Here is a 15956-nt window from a genome sequence, read left to right as displayed (position 1 = left end):
ACCAGAATCTATGTGGAAGACATACCGTTACAAGTTGTTGGAGTTTTTCACTTCGACAGAAAGTATACCTATCTATATTTCCAACTTTCTATTCGTATCCAGCCAAAGGTCTTCCATTATAATTTGCTAACACTTTGTTCTTAAACGTTTAGGTACTTGCACGGGGAACCTAAACAACTTCATATTCTGTTCAGGCTATACTAATTTTGTACGTGCAAGTCTCTAGCATATATAAAAACTCCTTGATATATGTGTAATTTCATTACAAATGGCTTCATATAATTGAATTTCTATTGCAAGTCATTCCGATCATCCAGGCACCAACTTAAGTGTTTTTTGCTTGTATGTGCAGTTTGTGGGCCTTTTTCCCTGCAGTTAATTGCCTCATATTGGATATTGTTGCAGCTACTTTTTATGTATCTATAATGGTGCCTCAGTTCTTTTCTATGTGAAGTTTTTTTGAGCATAATGTAGACACATGTATACATTTCTGTACGGCTTCTACTCTGGTTGGACGAGTAAAGGTCAGCCTTCTATATATGGTCTACTCAGTCGAGTCTTGCTCATGCATGTTTCTATAGGCGACTCTTGAGTTTGTTTATTTGCATAAACATTCCATCATATTTAAAGAGCACTTAAGACACTCGCACGGATAGTCTATCCAACTTCACAAAATAGTTTTGGGCTACAGTATTATATCTGTGCAGGTTTTATTCCCTTAATAAACCCCTAATATATGTATATTTTCATCATTTCTGGTATATACAGGTGAGTTTTCTTTACCACAGCATTCTTACCCTTGGAACACCAAGCTTCAATGATTCTACCTGTACATGCCGTCCTTGACCTTCCATACAGGGTAGCATTGTAATTGAGATCATCTATTATGACTGTCTTCCAAGGTAACCATCATTTAGTATAACTCCACGCTCAAACTGTATTCAGACATCACATGTGCAGGTCCACAGATCTATACTTCTCCTTACATGTGGTATTGGCATTATATTTTACCTGTATGCTTCATTACTTTATTATACCGTCTGTTATTATTTTCTGGGTCAACTTTTTAAGATTGAGCTCTGCACGCACATTATGTTCTAAAAGACGGGTGCAGGGCTACAGTTTTAAACCTTTTGCTCTATTTGTCTTAAAGATTAGAACTATGGGCAAAGCAATAAAACACACAGCTCAGGACAAAGGCGTCACCAGTCTGCATGCTGATCTTTCCTAATTGTGAGAATTTCTTGCAGACAAGGGAGATAAATCAACTTACCCTTCAGCCACAAAGTGCCAGACATTGACACACTCTGAAACAGCTCCAGCACCCAAATCACCACCACAGGATGCAGCATTTTTGGCAAATCCCTCTACCTTACCTCCCTGGGGTTCGACCTGATTCCTATTGCGGAACAGCAAGGGACAGAGTTAACAAACAGCCAAGTTCTGGCTCACTCGACAGACATGGACACGTTACATGGATCAAACATCCCATAAGCCATCCAGAGCTGATGATCCCAATGATATACTCCCTAAATGGATGGCATATTTATGTTGCAACCTGCCTATGACATATGAAGGGCCAAAGCATCATTATTACAGGTTCAATCACTAACAATCTGGCTTCCAGTATGTCGAATCCGACTTTTACAGATATGTGCAGGGACCAATCTAACGCTCATACCACCTAGAGACACTCATTTGGCATGATGCCACAAATACTTCCTCACGCTGCAACAGATGCCGCTTCGCAGTTTCTCTACACCCTGCCACGAGAAGAGACTCTTTACTCAGAGATTGCCTGGAAGTCAAGGTTTCTAATTCAGGGTATTTTATGAGTTTAATGAGGACAGACCTCGTTAGTCTTTGCCATATTAGTCTCAGGCATTACAAGGCATCATAGCCTCACCTCATGCATGCAAAATGTTACTTATTCTCCAGTGTAGTCATCTATTATACACTGTTCAATGGCACAGGAAGAGTCAGGCTTACGAGCCTCCATTGAAGATATTTTCCACCTTTGATCCCCAGAGTTTTGTCCTCTGACTCCCACTCCATCAACAACCTGGACCAGAGCTGAAGCATCTGTTGATCTTACAACAGAACGGAAAAGTCTGACTTTAGTTACTTCCATTCTGGGATGGTTACAGACATTCTGACCCATCTAAAGCATCAATTTGTTGATGGTTGTACCTTTGGCACACACAAGCCTTTCATTTGGAAACCCCAACAGTTGACATTGATATCACCTTTTTGGGGATGACAAGGTCATGCTCCATACGAATGGACTGGATGGCTTTTGATGGCACGTGGCAGTTAGTGAACAATATTGTTGCCGTGGCTTCGATGTTGGACATTTGTCTCTATGGTTTTCGTCCAAATACATCAAGGCATGCAGGAGAATCAGTCTCAAGAATGGCCCGAGTACTCATAATGGAATAAATGGGTTATTTGCTCAACATATTTGCAAATAACCCCAGCTTTAATGAACTTATTACGTATTTTGATTCACGACTGTGACATGGAGATCAGAGCTCTCATTTTCTCGATTTTATTTCCAAGACCTGTCATCCAAGAGGGCCCAATTCGATCTAGTAGGACCTATATCCGCAGCTCAACAGGTCACCCTTTCAAGCCAATTGACAGCTTCTTAAGAAGCGGCTTCACGGCTTCTACTTTTTTTGTGGCAGGAAAATGTTTTCCTTATTTGAAGCAGCTGACAGATGGAGTCTCCTCCTGTCAGGATACCTAGAACTTGTCTCACATACCTTAGATGATTGGGGATAATATCTCCATGCCTGGGTGAGTTGATGTACCTCCCTCCTATTCTACTAAGGTGTTATGGTTGGGTAACATATTCAACAAACCTTTCCTAGTAAAATATGTTTCATTGAGAATATGTATGCAGTCATAATATACATACAACCTCTCGGCCTCCCTATAGAGAGCATGCATTCTGCTCAGTAGTAACTCATGGATGATGTTGCCACAAAGTCTTTTACCTAAAGGGAAATCACTCATGCCGACCGCCACATAGGTCTGCAGACGAGTTTTAACTCCCTTTAGTTAAAAGTATTATCTGGGAGGACTGGATTTGCGAGGCAGTAGTAATTCTAAGGTATTATGCTTGGGTAAGTGTATATAAAGTAGCATATTTTACTAGGAAAAATTGGTTTCTCACATGCTAAGTTAGTCTAATCGAACCATATATTTTGAAAATATGTTGATTCATCTTGAGTCCCAAAGCTAATGATGTAGCTAAATAGTTCAAAAGAACATATAATATAACCAACTATACTGCAACCATTGCGAGTTATGTATGTATCCTATCCTACTTTTGTCATCAAAGAACCTTCCATTCTTAAAATGAATAGTATTGTCAATACCTACACACCATGATGAAATTGTCTGAAGTTTGATTTATTGTCAATACCTGTACACCATGATAAAATATGTGCACAGTAGTATTTATTGTTAATACCTGTACACCATGATGAAAACTGTGCACAGCAGATTTATTGTCATCACCTGTACACCATGATATAATCTGTCCATATTAGGATTTATTGTCAGTACCTGGACACCAAGATGAAAGCTGTGCACAGTAGGATTTATTGCCAATACCTGTTCACCAAGATAAAAACTGTCCACAGTAAGATTTATTGTCAATACCTGTACACCATGATGAAAACTGTGCACATTAGGATATATTGTCAATACCTATACACCATGATGAAAACTGTGCACATTAGGATCTATTGTCAATACCTATACACCATGATGAAAACTGTGCACATTAGGATCTATTGTCAATACCTATACACCATGATGAAAATTGTGATCTATTGTCAATACCTATACACCATGATGAAAACTGTGCACATTAGGATCTATTGTCAATACCTATACACCATGATGAAAACTGTGCACATTAGGATCTATTGTCAATACCTATACACCATGATGAAAACTGCACATTAGGATCTATTGTCAATACCTATACACCATGATGAAAACTGTGCACATTAGGATCTATTGTCAATATCTATACACCATGATGAAAACTGCACATTAGGATCTATTGTCAATACCTATACACCATGATGTAAACTGTCCTCAGTAGGATTTATTGGCAATACCTGTACACCATAATGAAAACTGTCCTCAGTAGGATTTATTGTCAATACCTGTACACCATGATGAAACTGTTCACAGTATGATGTATTGTCAATACCTGTTCACAAGATAAAAACGGTCCACAGTAGGATTTATTGTCAATACCTGTACACCATAATGAAAACTGTCCACAGTAGGATGTATCGTCAATACCTGTTCACAAGATAAAAACGGTCCACAGTAGGATTTATTGTCAATACCTTTACACCATGATGTAGACTGTCCTCAGTAGGATTTATTGGCAATACCTGTACACCATGATGTAAACTGTCCTCAGTAGGATTTATTGGCAATACCTGTACACCATAATGAAAACTGTCCTCAGTAGGATTTATTGTCAATACCTATACACCATGATGAAAACTGTCCTCAGTAGGATGTATTGTCAATACCTGTAAACCATGATGAAAACTGTCCACAGTAGGATGTATTGTCAATACCTGTTCACAAGATAAAAACTGTCCACAGTAGGATTTATTGTCAATACCTGTACACCATGATGAAAACTGTGCACATTAGGATTTATTGTCAATATCTATACACCATGATGAAAACTGTGCACATTAGGATCTATTGTCAATACCTATACACCATGATGAAAACTGCACATTAGGATCTATTGTCAATACCTATACACCATGATGAAAACTGCACATTAGGATCTATTGTCAATACCTATACACCATGATGAAAACTGTGCACATTAGGATCTATTGTCAATACCTATACACCATGATGAAAACTGTGCACATTAATGATGAAAAATTGGTTTCACACATGCTTAGTTAGTCTACTCGAACACTATATTGGAAAATGTGTTGATGCATCTTGAGTCCCAAAGCTAACGATGTAGCTAAATAGTTCAGAAGAACATCATATAACCAACTATACTGCAACCATTGCGAGTTATGTATGTATCCTATTTTTGTCATCAAAGAGCCTTCCATTCATAACATGAATAGTATTGTCAATTCCTGGACACCAAGATGAAAACTGTCCACAGTAAGATTTATTGTCAATACCTGGACACCAAGATGAAAACTTTCCACAGTAGGATTTATTGTCAATACCTGGACACCAAGATGAAAACTGTCCACAGTAGCATTTATTGTCAATACCTGGACACATGAGGCATATATGTTAATTTGATGGCAATGAAAAGGGCTGGACTAACTAAGGAGATAATGGGCACCATGGGGTACAATATCGAAGTGTAGTCATTTACTTTTCCTGTATTAAATGGTATGTGTACTTTTAGAAACTCTTCAATATTTCCCAAAATATAATATTATCATGTATAAGATAATGATGTGGATTTAAAGTTTGGAGGGATGGGTAAATGAGTTAGACTTGAACAAAAAAGGTTGAGGAAACAAACCAACATGGAACACAAAATACTAAACCATATTGTGATTGCAAATCTAGCCAAACAAGTGCTTCTGACAAAATGTTGGGTTTAGCGGTATCAGCTAGTAGCTTGTTGAACTTTTAATATAACTGGTTGTATAGTCACTGGCACAGATAGGTAATTTTCAACAGATGACTATTAAGCTGGTGAGCTTGGTAGAGTAGTGATATATCAGCATAGGTTTAATGCAGAAATAAGCAGAGAGAGTACCCATTTAGTCTTACAGTATGCAGTAAATTAATAGGCAATAACAATCTTTTCCTTGAGGATGTAGTCGGTGCATTATTTCTTAAGATAATGAGTATATGGTTAAGGGATTCTGCCTCAGAACTACAGCCAATGGTGCCTGTGTTAAAGCAAAGTAAGGGAGGGTGAGACAAAATCCTTATAGCTGCAGCATACGTTGTCTGGGGCAAATGAAAGAGAAGTGAATGGAAACATTTGCTCTTGTAAGGGAGATATGAAATTGGTTTGGTTATTGTTATTACTGAAATACACCTAGTAATGTGAAATTATATACTTCTGAAAGTTAGATTATGTCATGAGCTTTACATACAGTTTTATTTTGAGAGGAACTTTCTTGGATGGACTGTACAGCTGGTTTGTTTCTGAAAAGAGCTTGCATTGATCATTTCAAACTGGCACCATTGCTGGGCTATTATCCCTACCAATTTATTTTGACATTTAAATAACAGTTAAATGCCCAAGAAATACCTATGTTCCATTTGGTGGAAACATTTCCCTGACAACCTGTACGATATGTAGAAAAATCTATATATATCCATGTGAATAGGGCACAAAGAAGTAAGAAGGACTTGCTCCACTTGTTATTAACTTGATTGCTATTATTTCCATGATCAACTTGGTCTTATGGACCATATTTTAGCAGTCAGAGTGTAGCTTAGACCCCACTGTTGAGACATGCCCAGGAGTTAAGTGCATGGCTTGTGTAATAAACAAAGCAGTTCAGTGCCCACACTCCAATTCCTCAGACAATTCCATTAGCATACATGTATAGCTGATGGGGAAAGATGCATTCCTGCTCAAATCCTCGAAGTCTAAAGACTGCCAAAAGACTATCTTCAGACTGCACCTCTATTTCCCAACCTCCTTTGTTACTGCCACATAGACGCCAGCAAAGCGGGTGCCAAAGAGTTTAACCACAATAGTTTGTCATTTTCTGGGCAAAATTGTATCACTTTCAGAATGCAGGACAGTATCTCCAGCAACATTTATGCTACTTACTTCCATGGCAGACAACATGAGTTAATATTATAATCTTTCTTTTAACCTCATTAGAGGCTCTTGATAATGAAAATAAAATCATAACGCATTTCATAAAATTGGGTAAGAAAGAACACCTGATTTGTGTCTCATCTGTTTAAGTTTGATTTCCTGATTCTTTATGGAGATATTTGAGTCAGTTGTTAATACATGTATATAGTTACTGTTCTGCTTGAATGTTCAATACATCCACTTTATTTCATTAATTGTGCTACTGACTACAGATATCCTGTCCTAAACTGGAATTAAATACAGTTTAAGATACCATCAATGGGGAGTCAAGATGCATAAATACCCTGGAATAGCTGGCATGACTATTATTATTCTCAGTATCATAGCAAAATTGAGAAATACAAACATGAACGAATTGGGTTTGTTGAACTTTTTGTTGTTGGTTGTGTTTATTTTTTTAAAATATACATTCTATTGACAATGAAATAAATGCAACAATTTCACTTCCAAGTTTCTGATGCTTTTAAATAAACGTTTTCAAAAGTATATTGCATCCTAAAGTTAGGTTCTTTTCTTTCACAGATGCTATCTGGACCAAGGAGAAGCATCCGGAATTCCATGCCCACAGAAATCATATTTTACTTTTATTGGAGCAATTAAACATCATTGCAAAGCCACGGTCATTTAGTGAGATTGGAGAGAAGGTTAGTTGATATTACTGTTCCACATTTTCTTTGTCATTTTGTTTTACTTGTAAATTTTATCTATTGGCAGAGTGTTTCATGTTAAACATAAAAATACTTCTGAATAAGAATGTTGCATTTGTAAAACTGAAGTACGGAAAGATCTTTGCAAAAAATAAATTGCAGAACTGGTAACAATATAAACTTGTTTTCAAATGAAATATTTGCCATGCTTGAAATCCTGATAAACATGTTCAGTTAGTATATACCTGATTATATGTCCATCTTTCCATTCCTTTTTCTATCAGTTTGTCATTTCCTTCTCTCCTTACATATTTGTGTCCATCATGGTGTAACATTTGAATTACAGTTAGTTCCCATTGTAAGTTTGGCCACGGTCAGGTCATACGGTTTTATGTGTAAATCTAGCACACTTAATTTGAAAATAACTCACTATGACCTATATTAATATGCTTAGGTGAAAATATCTGAACATCTTTTACTTCATATACCGTATTTTCCGGCGTATAAGTCGATGCGGAGTATAAGTCGAATTGACCAATTTTGTAAATTTTCCATCCTTCGTCCATATATAAGTCGATTCGGAGTATAAGACGAGACCAGGTCAATAACTTGGCTTTGTATTTTATACTACCGGTAGTAACTTCTGGCTGCATGAATATTGATGGTATCGTTGTATGATATTCCATATTACCGGCAATCGTGAAATTGCATTACCGATGCTAACATGCTTGTGCTTTTACTTCTGAACTGCTATATTTTGTTATCAATTGACACAGCTGAATAAACAGTCCATGCTTGTCTTATTATAATTGAAAGCACATCCATGTTGTAGTTCATTTTATTACCTGTAGTTACGAACGTAACTTATACAAACTTGTCATTTTCTATCGTAAGTTTGAAAGTCACGGACTCCATTAAATCGATTCGTATATATATATATATATATATATATATATATATATATATATATATATATATATATATATATATATACACTATTTTTTAAGTGTTTGTTCTGTTTGGACTTGGATATAATTAACATTTTATTACTAATCTATTCAATGCTATACCCCACTATTATCTTTATCGGCGAGTTCGAATACAAAGTAATGGGTATGATCTCTTGTCCTTATAACAAATTTTGTATGGACAATGACTTCAATAAAATGTTGACAGATTTTCATTTCCCTAAAATAAGCCTCATTTCCCTACTGGCAGCCTCGCTGATCTGACCTATTCTGTCGATTCTTGCCCTCAGTCTGGTTTCAGTTATAGCCAAAGCGCTAAGCATGTTTAATTACCGTGTAAATAACACTGCATAGCCATGTGGTTGTTGTGACAATGTACATCGTAATGAAAACAAGAATGAATTGCTGATTTAGAGATGTTTATTGATAATGGAATATAGTAGGCTCGTAATACATGAGGATTATCACAATCGTCAGGTAACTCAAAATACCGTCTTTTTTCTCTTTGCAAAAGCTACAAATAAAAACCGCCCTGAATAAAAGAACGATATTGTACACGGACAATTTTTTCATCTCTCACTCACTCTCTCTCTCTCTCTCTCTCTCTCTCTCTCTCTCTCTCTCTCGTGCGCACACACACAAGCATGCACGCGCTCACAATATATCTGATTTTAGTTTAGTTTAAACCATATTTGTTTTAATTATGATATCCATTGCAATAAGAGCCACGTGGCTGTGCATGCTATGAAAAGATTGATCAAAATATACCGAACTCATTAAAATGTGCCCGTACTATAGCAATGAAAACAATGCCCATGGCTAAATTCATTATTTACATCTAGAGAAGGGAGTGGGCATCATTTCCTGTTGTACTTAATCCCATTGATATTAAAAACGGGTAGCGTAATTGATGCGGATTAATGATAAAGAACAATGGGGTACCGGCAATATGGTAACTAGTATCGGTAGCTAAAGCCAATATCAAGGTCTAAACAATTGCGGCAACTGGCTTTGATTGTTGTTGGAAACCAAAGACCAATTTATCAACAACCGGTATAATCAAAGAGAGACACCAAATCGTCAGCTGGTTAAGAATGAATATAGGTGAAGTGTTGACATTACAATTTGCTTTAAACTGAATTGCGAAACTAAAAATCATGGATCACTGATGATCTATGAATACTGGTAGTCCATCCATATATCTGATTTTAGTGTAGTTTAAACCTAATTTATTTGAGAAACTTTGTCAAATACAATTAGAAACATATGATTTGGGGGATTCAGTAGAATGCATGATCTACATTATTTTATAAATAATCATAGAACTCTCGAGTTAATATGGATTACATCCCTTTGTAGGATCAATTGGATCAATTAAAAAGCTATGCCGGTAATTGCTCACGTGTGTCCAACATTATACTGGAATATCAAATATTAATGGACCAGCTATTTCATATCTTTTTTTTAGGAACAAACAATATGCTTTGAATTAATACAGTACACTATGGAGTATAGACCTAAGTGTGCTATGTGGCCCGGTGAAGTTTTTACCGGTACGGTAAATTGTTTTCTTTTATTTTATGTTTGAGAAATAAGAAAAAACACGCAGAATGCAAAATAAATAATGACAAAACTTACAAATATAAACGCAGTCATATTAGTTTATGACAATTTATTGACATAGTAATTAAACATGAATTTGTACTTCTATGTGACCTGTTTTCGATTATGCCAATTATAGAGCAATGTCAATAGCATACCGGATACTGTAATCCATATATAGGTCGATGCAATTTCAATGACACAATCCATATATAAGTCGATTCGGAGTATAAGACGAAGACCGAACTTTCAAGTCAAAAAGTATCGACTTATACGCCAGAAAATACGGTACTTTTTAAAAGAATTATAATGTCCTTTCCTTTTATCTTTTACCTTGTAGGGCTACATGGTCTCTCTTATTTTCAAGGGTTTATCTTCCTTGAGTTGGTTGAAAATTTTACATTTATATATAAAGAACTTAGTTTTCAGGTGAAACTATATAGTCAGGGCAGTGTTGACGTGACATCATACCCTGTCCTACATACATCCTTGAATTATTGTGCATACATACGTTTGGAAAATGCAATATTTTCCCATGTAAAATGTGTTACTTTGACGTGTTCTCGTGCTTCATTGACTATTCTTTGGCAAATAGGAATTTCATGCTTTATATCCTTTTTCAAGATCTCGATTGACTGTTACTGTTATTTAAATATCTTCTAAAATATGTTATGAATGTTGTCTGCTGATGACCAATAAAGGAACATGATAATGTAAGTTATTTTCATCCATTTGATCTTATTTAGTATATCATTTCCTGCCTCAAGTCAATCTGTATTGTCAGTATTATTAAATTTGTTGAAGAAATTAAGTTGAGAGGAAATACACACATAATGTAAAGTTTATATTCTTTGATTAATGTATTTATCCTGTTCAGTATTAAAGGCACTGCTATTGTAAAGAGATGAATATATGAAGATAACCCAAATTCATATTGTTATGATAACAAACTGAATGCCAGCAGGTGCGAAGTTCCCCACCACCCTCAAAAAAAATTATGAGAGAGGAATACTGACATTTTTGTATCTAAATGTCTGAAAACATCACATTTGGGGTATGCTGGCAGTAACTTCTTCTCAAATGCCACTGAATTGAGCCAAAGTAGGTGCAAAGCAGGCTGGCTTGAAAAGAATTATAATTTGTACTAATGATGTTTATCTATTGTAAAAAATGCAGTTCTTAAAATAGCGTAAAAGACTGCAAAACTGTTTAGCCAAATTAAACATAAAGCACTCTGGTGTGAAGGGCTTTCTGTTTGGTATCAATGATGTCAATCAATCATCAAATATAAATCTCATTCCCCAAATAGTGGAAAAACACTTCTGATCAACCACATAGATATTTGACTGAAAGCAACATGGCAGAAATGGCTATCAAAATCACAGTATTGACCTGAAAGCATCCAGACAGAAACGGCTTCCCAATTCATACTATTTGACCTGAAAGTATCCAGGCAGAAAGGGCTTTCAGATTATACTATTGACCTGAAAGTATCCAGGCAGACAGGGTTTTCAGATTATTCTATTGACCTAAACGTATCCAGGCAGACAGGGCTTCCAAAGCGTATTATTTACCTAAAAGAATCCAGACAGAAACGGCTTCCAAATTCATACTATTTGACCTAAAAGCATCCAGGCAGACAGGGCTTTCAGATTATAATATTGATGCATATTGACCATTTAATATGCCTAGCATAAATTCTTCTTATACTTTAAACTGCATGAGCTGCACAGATTTTGACTAAATTCCACAGAATAACAGAGCTTATGGGGTTTTAGTTCACCTGGCAATAATGCCGTGTGAGCCTGTTCTATGGTCCAACAATGGCTCAATGCTGTCCCTACCCCTCCCACCCTCCACCTCAATTAATGACAAAGAACAACACTGACCTTCAAGGCTCTAAATGTCTGTCAGATTTTCAAAATGAAGCCCATCTATCATCAAATGCGCAAGTGTCGCTAAACATAAAAATTTATTTAATTGATTTCTTCTCATAGCGTTAGGACTGGTCAGCCTGGTGTCAGGATATGGAAACTGGGGGGACATCATGCTACCTGTCTGCAGCATGAAACCGCAGTGATAGACATCACTACAAACTGCCACACTGCAGACATTGTAGCTATATGATTGAAACATTGTTAAAGCTACATTAAAAATTCAAAAGTCACACACACATTTAGTTTCATAAAAGTGGAGCATTAGACCTCATTGAATAGAAGCATTTTAGACAGAGGACTTTCATATTTCCACAACAGTACCAATGATGCAGATGCATCATCAACTATGGTTCCCATTAATAAAACTAGAACACTTAAAAAGGGTTTGTGTTTTAAAAAAAATATCTGCTGAATACAAAACATCCTGAGATGAAATGTCTTTCTCTTTGAGTGTGTATGTGTGTTTTTTATATATTCTTTTAGGAGGAGACCTACTTCCTTGCTCCTTGTATGCTTCGTCAGGAATCTCCAAAAGAAGTTATCTCCCCAGAGCAAGATCCCCAGATGGTGAGCACATCACTTCTGTGCTGCGTATTTACTGGGAAATTTTTGCCTTCTCCTATTTTTCATAGGCTTCTTGCTGCCTGTGTAGCTCACTGGCCAGTTGCCAAGAAGAAGGAGATATCAGAAAATCTCATTTTCTGTGGCTGCTGTGTTTTCGACATTGACCTGTTCCACAGATTGACCCTCTACTTTAAGAACCATGTTGTGTTTGCAAGAATAACGAGGATGGTGATTGATGAAGTCAAGACACCCGATGCAAAGCTGTGCAGCAGAGTTAGAAGGTTCATTACACTGAATCTCTCCAAGATTACATCTTACCTGGGCCAGAACTTACAATACGAGTTGCGTGTATCTCCGCCATGCCATGTGTGGCTTGCAGATGAAGTGAGTTGTTTTCAATATTTCTTAATGAAGGTGAAATTCTATTATAATATTGCCTTCGTCTGAGATATTGTTCTCCTGTAATGTTGTCCAGTTTGGCTTCGAAGTGATTGAGCTATAGATGCGGTCACAGTAGCCCACCAGAGAACATTGTAGAGAATGGTTCCCATGTGAGATGGCAAAAATATATTTAGTACATCTCAATATGTCATATGACATCACATGACATTTTTCTGTGGCAGTAGTGTCTATTGGTACAGGGACCATTGTCAGGAATAGATACAATCAAGACATACTAAGTCTTTATGTGTGATTTTCCACGTCAGCCATTAGGTCATGTTATGATTCAGCTGAATACCAATGAATGGACTGTTGTGTAGAGGACACATGCATTATTTATATTATTAGAATGGTTGTTTGATCTCTTATTTACTATGTTGACACATGTTAGTGTTATCTGCATTTCTTGTATCAACATTTTAGGATCATTTAACAAAGTTCTACAATTATGTCAAAGTAAATATACTTTATCCATTTACGAATTTGAGAATATTTTTTTGTTCAGCATGGATTTATGACATTTATTTTTTATCTTAAAAGTGGCTTTCCATCCACTGCTGTCAGCATGCACAACACTTTTCTACATTCAGGCAGAATATTAGATTGTATTACAGTGTCAAAATTAGAACAGATTTTGTGCATGGAAACATATTCACTGCATTCTGTTCTCATTATAATGTGTGTTTCATTTTTAATACCAATTCTGCAGCTGACTTGTTTTGACTTTGATGTTTAGGTTTTCTATGACTAATAACTATTTATTTGCCAAGACAAATCACTTGTTGAAGTATATGTACCTTATTGAATAACTGTTAGAAAACAAATATGCACAGTAAGAATCACTGCTGATTAGTGGGTACTGTTGTTCATTAATAATTGGGCACTCGCAAGGATATCCCATGGAAGCATATATGATTATACCAGTTCATTTGTTGTTAATAATTGAGAGCTTATAGGGATGTTACAACAAAACAAAAATGATTATACCTGTTTCTTTCTTGTAGTGGAGTTGTCTGAAACTTTGTTTATAAAGTCAGGTGGGATTTCTTTTAACTTGGAGTGTAAATATGCATTGCTTTTCTGTCATTTAGGTTTTATATAACATTTTGGAATAAATATGTATTTTATTGTACCTACACAAGATTGATCAGTTATTTGGAATGTGGCAGAGTTTCTGTCAGAATTTGTTGGCATTTTCTGCAACAGCTGGTTCCAACCTATTCTAAGTGTTATTTGAAACTAATTTGAGCTATTAGCTTTTTTCAAGGGAGTAACATAACTTTTATTGAATATAAAGTAGCATGCCTTGCCATTGGGAGCTAAGTGTCTTTTCCAAGGAAAACATTGACATTATTGTGTGTCAAACAATTATACCTTGAATTACAGCACTATTGTTGTTCCCCTAATTGGATCCAAAACATTATATTTGGTTCTGAATTATACAGCCATTATGGAGATTTCATATGGAAGTGGCCAAAACAGTTTTGTGGTTTATGCTTTTATTTGGGATCCAACACACCAAAACATGACTACATGTTATCATATTATATAGTGAATAATAGAGAAAAATATAATAAACACAAAGGACTAAAGCTACAATTCACACACTCAACTGCTATTTTATGGACTTTAGTAATTATGCAATTTATTGTCAACTGCAAATTATTTGTACATACATAAATACATGCAAGGTAGTTTTTTCATATCTCATACGCATGATATTGCATAGAAACACTATCTCTGAAAATTGTTATCCATCTAGGAAAAGACAGTTTAATACTGTTTCGTTTTGTAAATATGCCAGATAAAAAATCGGAGATATATTATTAGCCACCTTACAATATTACCGTACTACTCACTAGAATCTATTTATAGAAATAAAACTCTTGATTGGTTTGTCTTTATGAATAGCCCTTGTGTATCCTTTCCTGCCAACATGAATCTTTCCTCTAGGTATTTACCTTTGGAATTTAGCACTAACAGTCTTTTTTAAAGAATATCAAAGAAACTTGTATAACACTGTTGACAAATGTCGAGCTCTATCCTGATTTTCGCACATGTTTTAGAGCTTGAGACTCCCACTTTGTGGTGAAAGGGAAAACATGTTCTTCTATCTCAACAGAATATAAGAAGACATTTGTTTACGTTGTCCACATTAGCATGATGATCAACTGAATTCTCATTTTTACTGTGTAATTAGTTAATCCTTTTTGGGGGATGAGATCATGACCATGTGGATTAGCATAATAATGCATGGAGCTAGGTGATACATGATGTTACCTGAGGTCAAATCCTGCTTGGAATGATTTATAGCTCTAATCTGTTTGATTATATTGGTATCATTTTAAATAAATTTATATCATATGATTATCATTCCATTGACTGATTTGGGTATCTGTGTTCTGTTTTAATTGTCAGTTTAGGTTGAGACATTTTTTAAATTAGCATTGCACCCTAAAGGATATACATTTTCCATCATCTTTATCACCACTCTGAAAATTGTTATCCATCTAGGAAAAGATGGTTTATTACTGTTTAATTATGTAAATATGCCAGACAAAAGCTTGGAGATGTATCCTAAGCCACCTTACAGTACTACTCACTAGAATCTATTTATAGAAATACAACTCTTGATTGGGTTTTTTTTTTTGAATAGACCTTGTGTATCCTTTCCTGCCAACATGAATCTTTCCTCTAGGTATTTACCTTTGGAATTTAGCACTAACAGTCTTTTTAAAAGAATTTAAATGAAACTTGTATAACACTGTTGACAAATGTCGAGCTCTAGCCTGATTTTCGTACATATAAGAAGACATTTGTTTACGTTGTCCACATTAGCATGATCACTTGAATTCTCATTTTTACTATGTAATTAGCCATTGATGATATGGGTGTTGTAATAATATTGGCCTTTCTCCTT

General features: G+C 35.7%; 1 protein-coding gene and 1 long non-coding RNA gene across 2 annotated transcripts in view; one reads left to right on the top strand and one right to left on the bottom strand.

Annotated features, from left to right (window-relative positions):
* The window catches only part of LOC149784522 (uncharacterized), a 32447-nt gene extending 16805 nt beyond the window's left edge, over window positions 1–15642 (top strand). The window contains exons 5-7 of the mRNA XM_089933333.1: window positions 7400–7521; window positions 12515–12979; window positions 15460–15642. Coding sequence (XP_089789459.1) covers window positions 7400–7521; window positions 12515–12979; window positions 15460–15642 — 770 coding nt within the window. The remainder of the gene's footprint in view (window positions 1–7399; window positions 7522–12514; window positions 12980–15459) is intronic.
* Window positions 1–15956, bottom strand: part of LOC149784520 (uncharacterized) — a 168224-nt gene that overhangs the window by 97366 nt on the left and 54902 nt on the right. The window lies entirely within an intron of this gene.

The sequence above is a fragment of the Sinohyriopsis cumingii genome, chromosome 14 (assembly GCF_028554795.1).
Source record: "Sinohyriopsis cumingii isolate HCF-2022 chromosome 14, ASM2855479v2, whole genome shotgun sequence".
Lineage (NCBI taxonomy): Eukaryota > Metazoa > Mollusca > Bivalvia > Unionida > Unionidae > Sinohyriopsis > Sinohyriopsis cumingii.
Note: the sequence above shows the minus strand (reverse complement) of the source record. Positions and strands in the feature narration are given on the sequence as shown.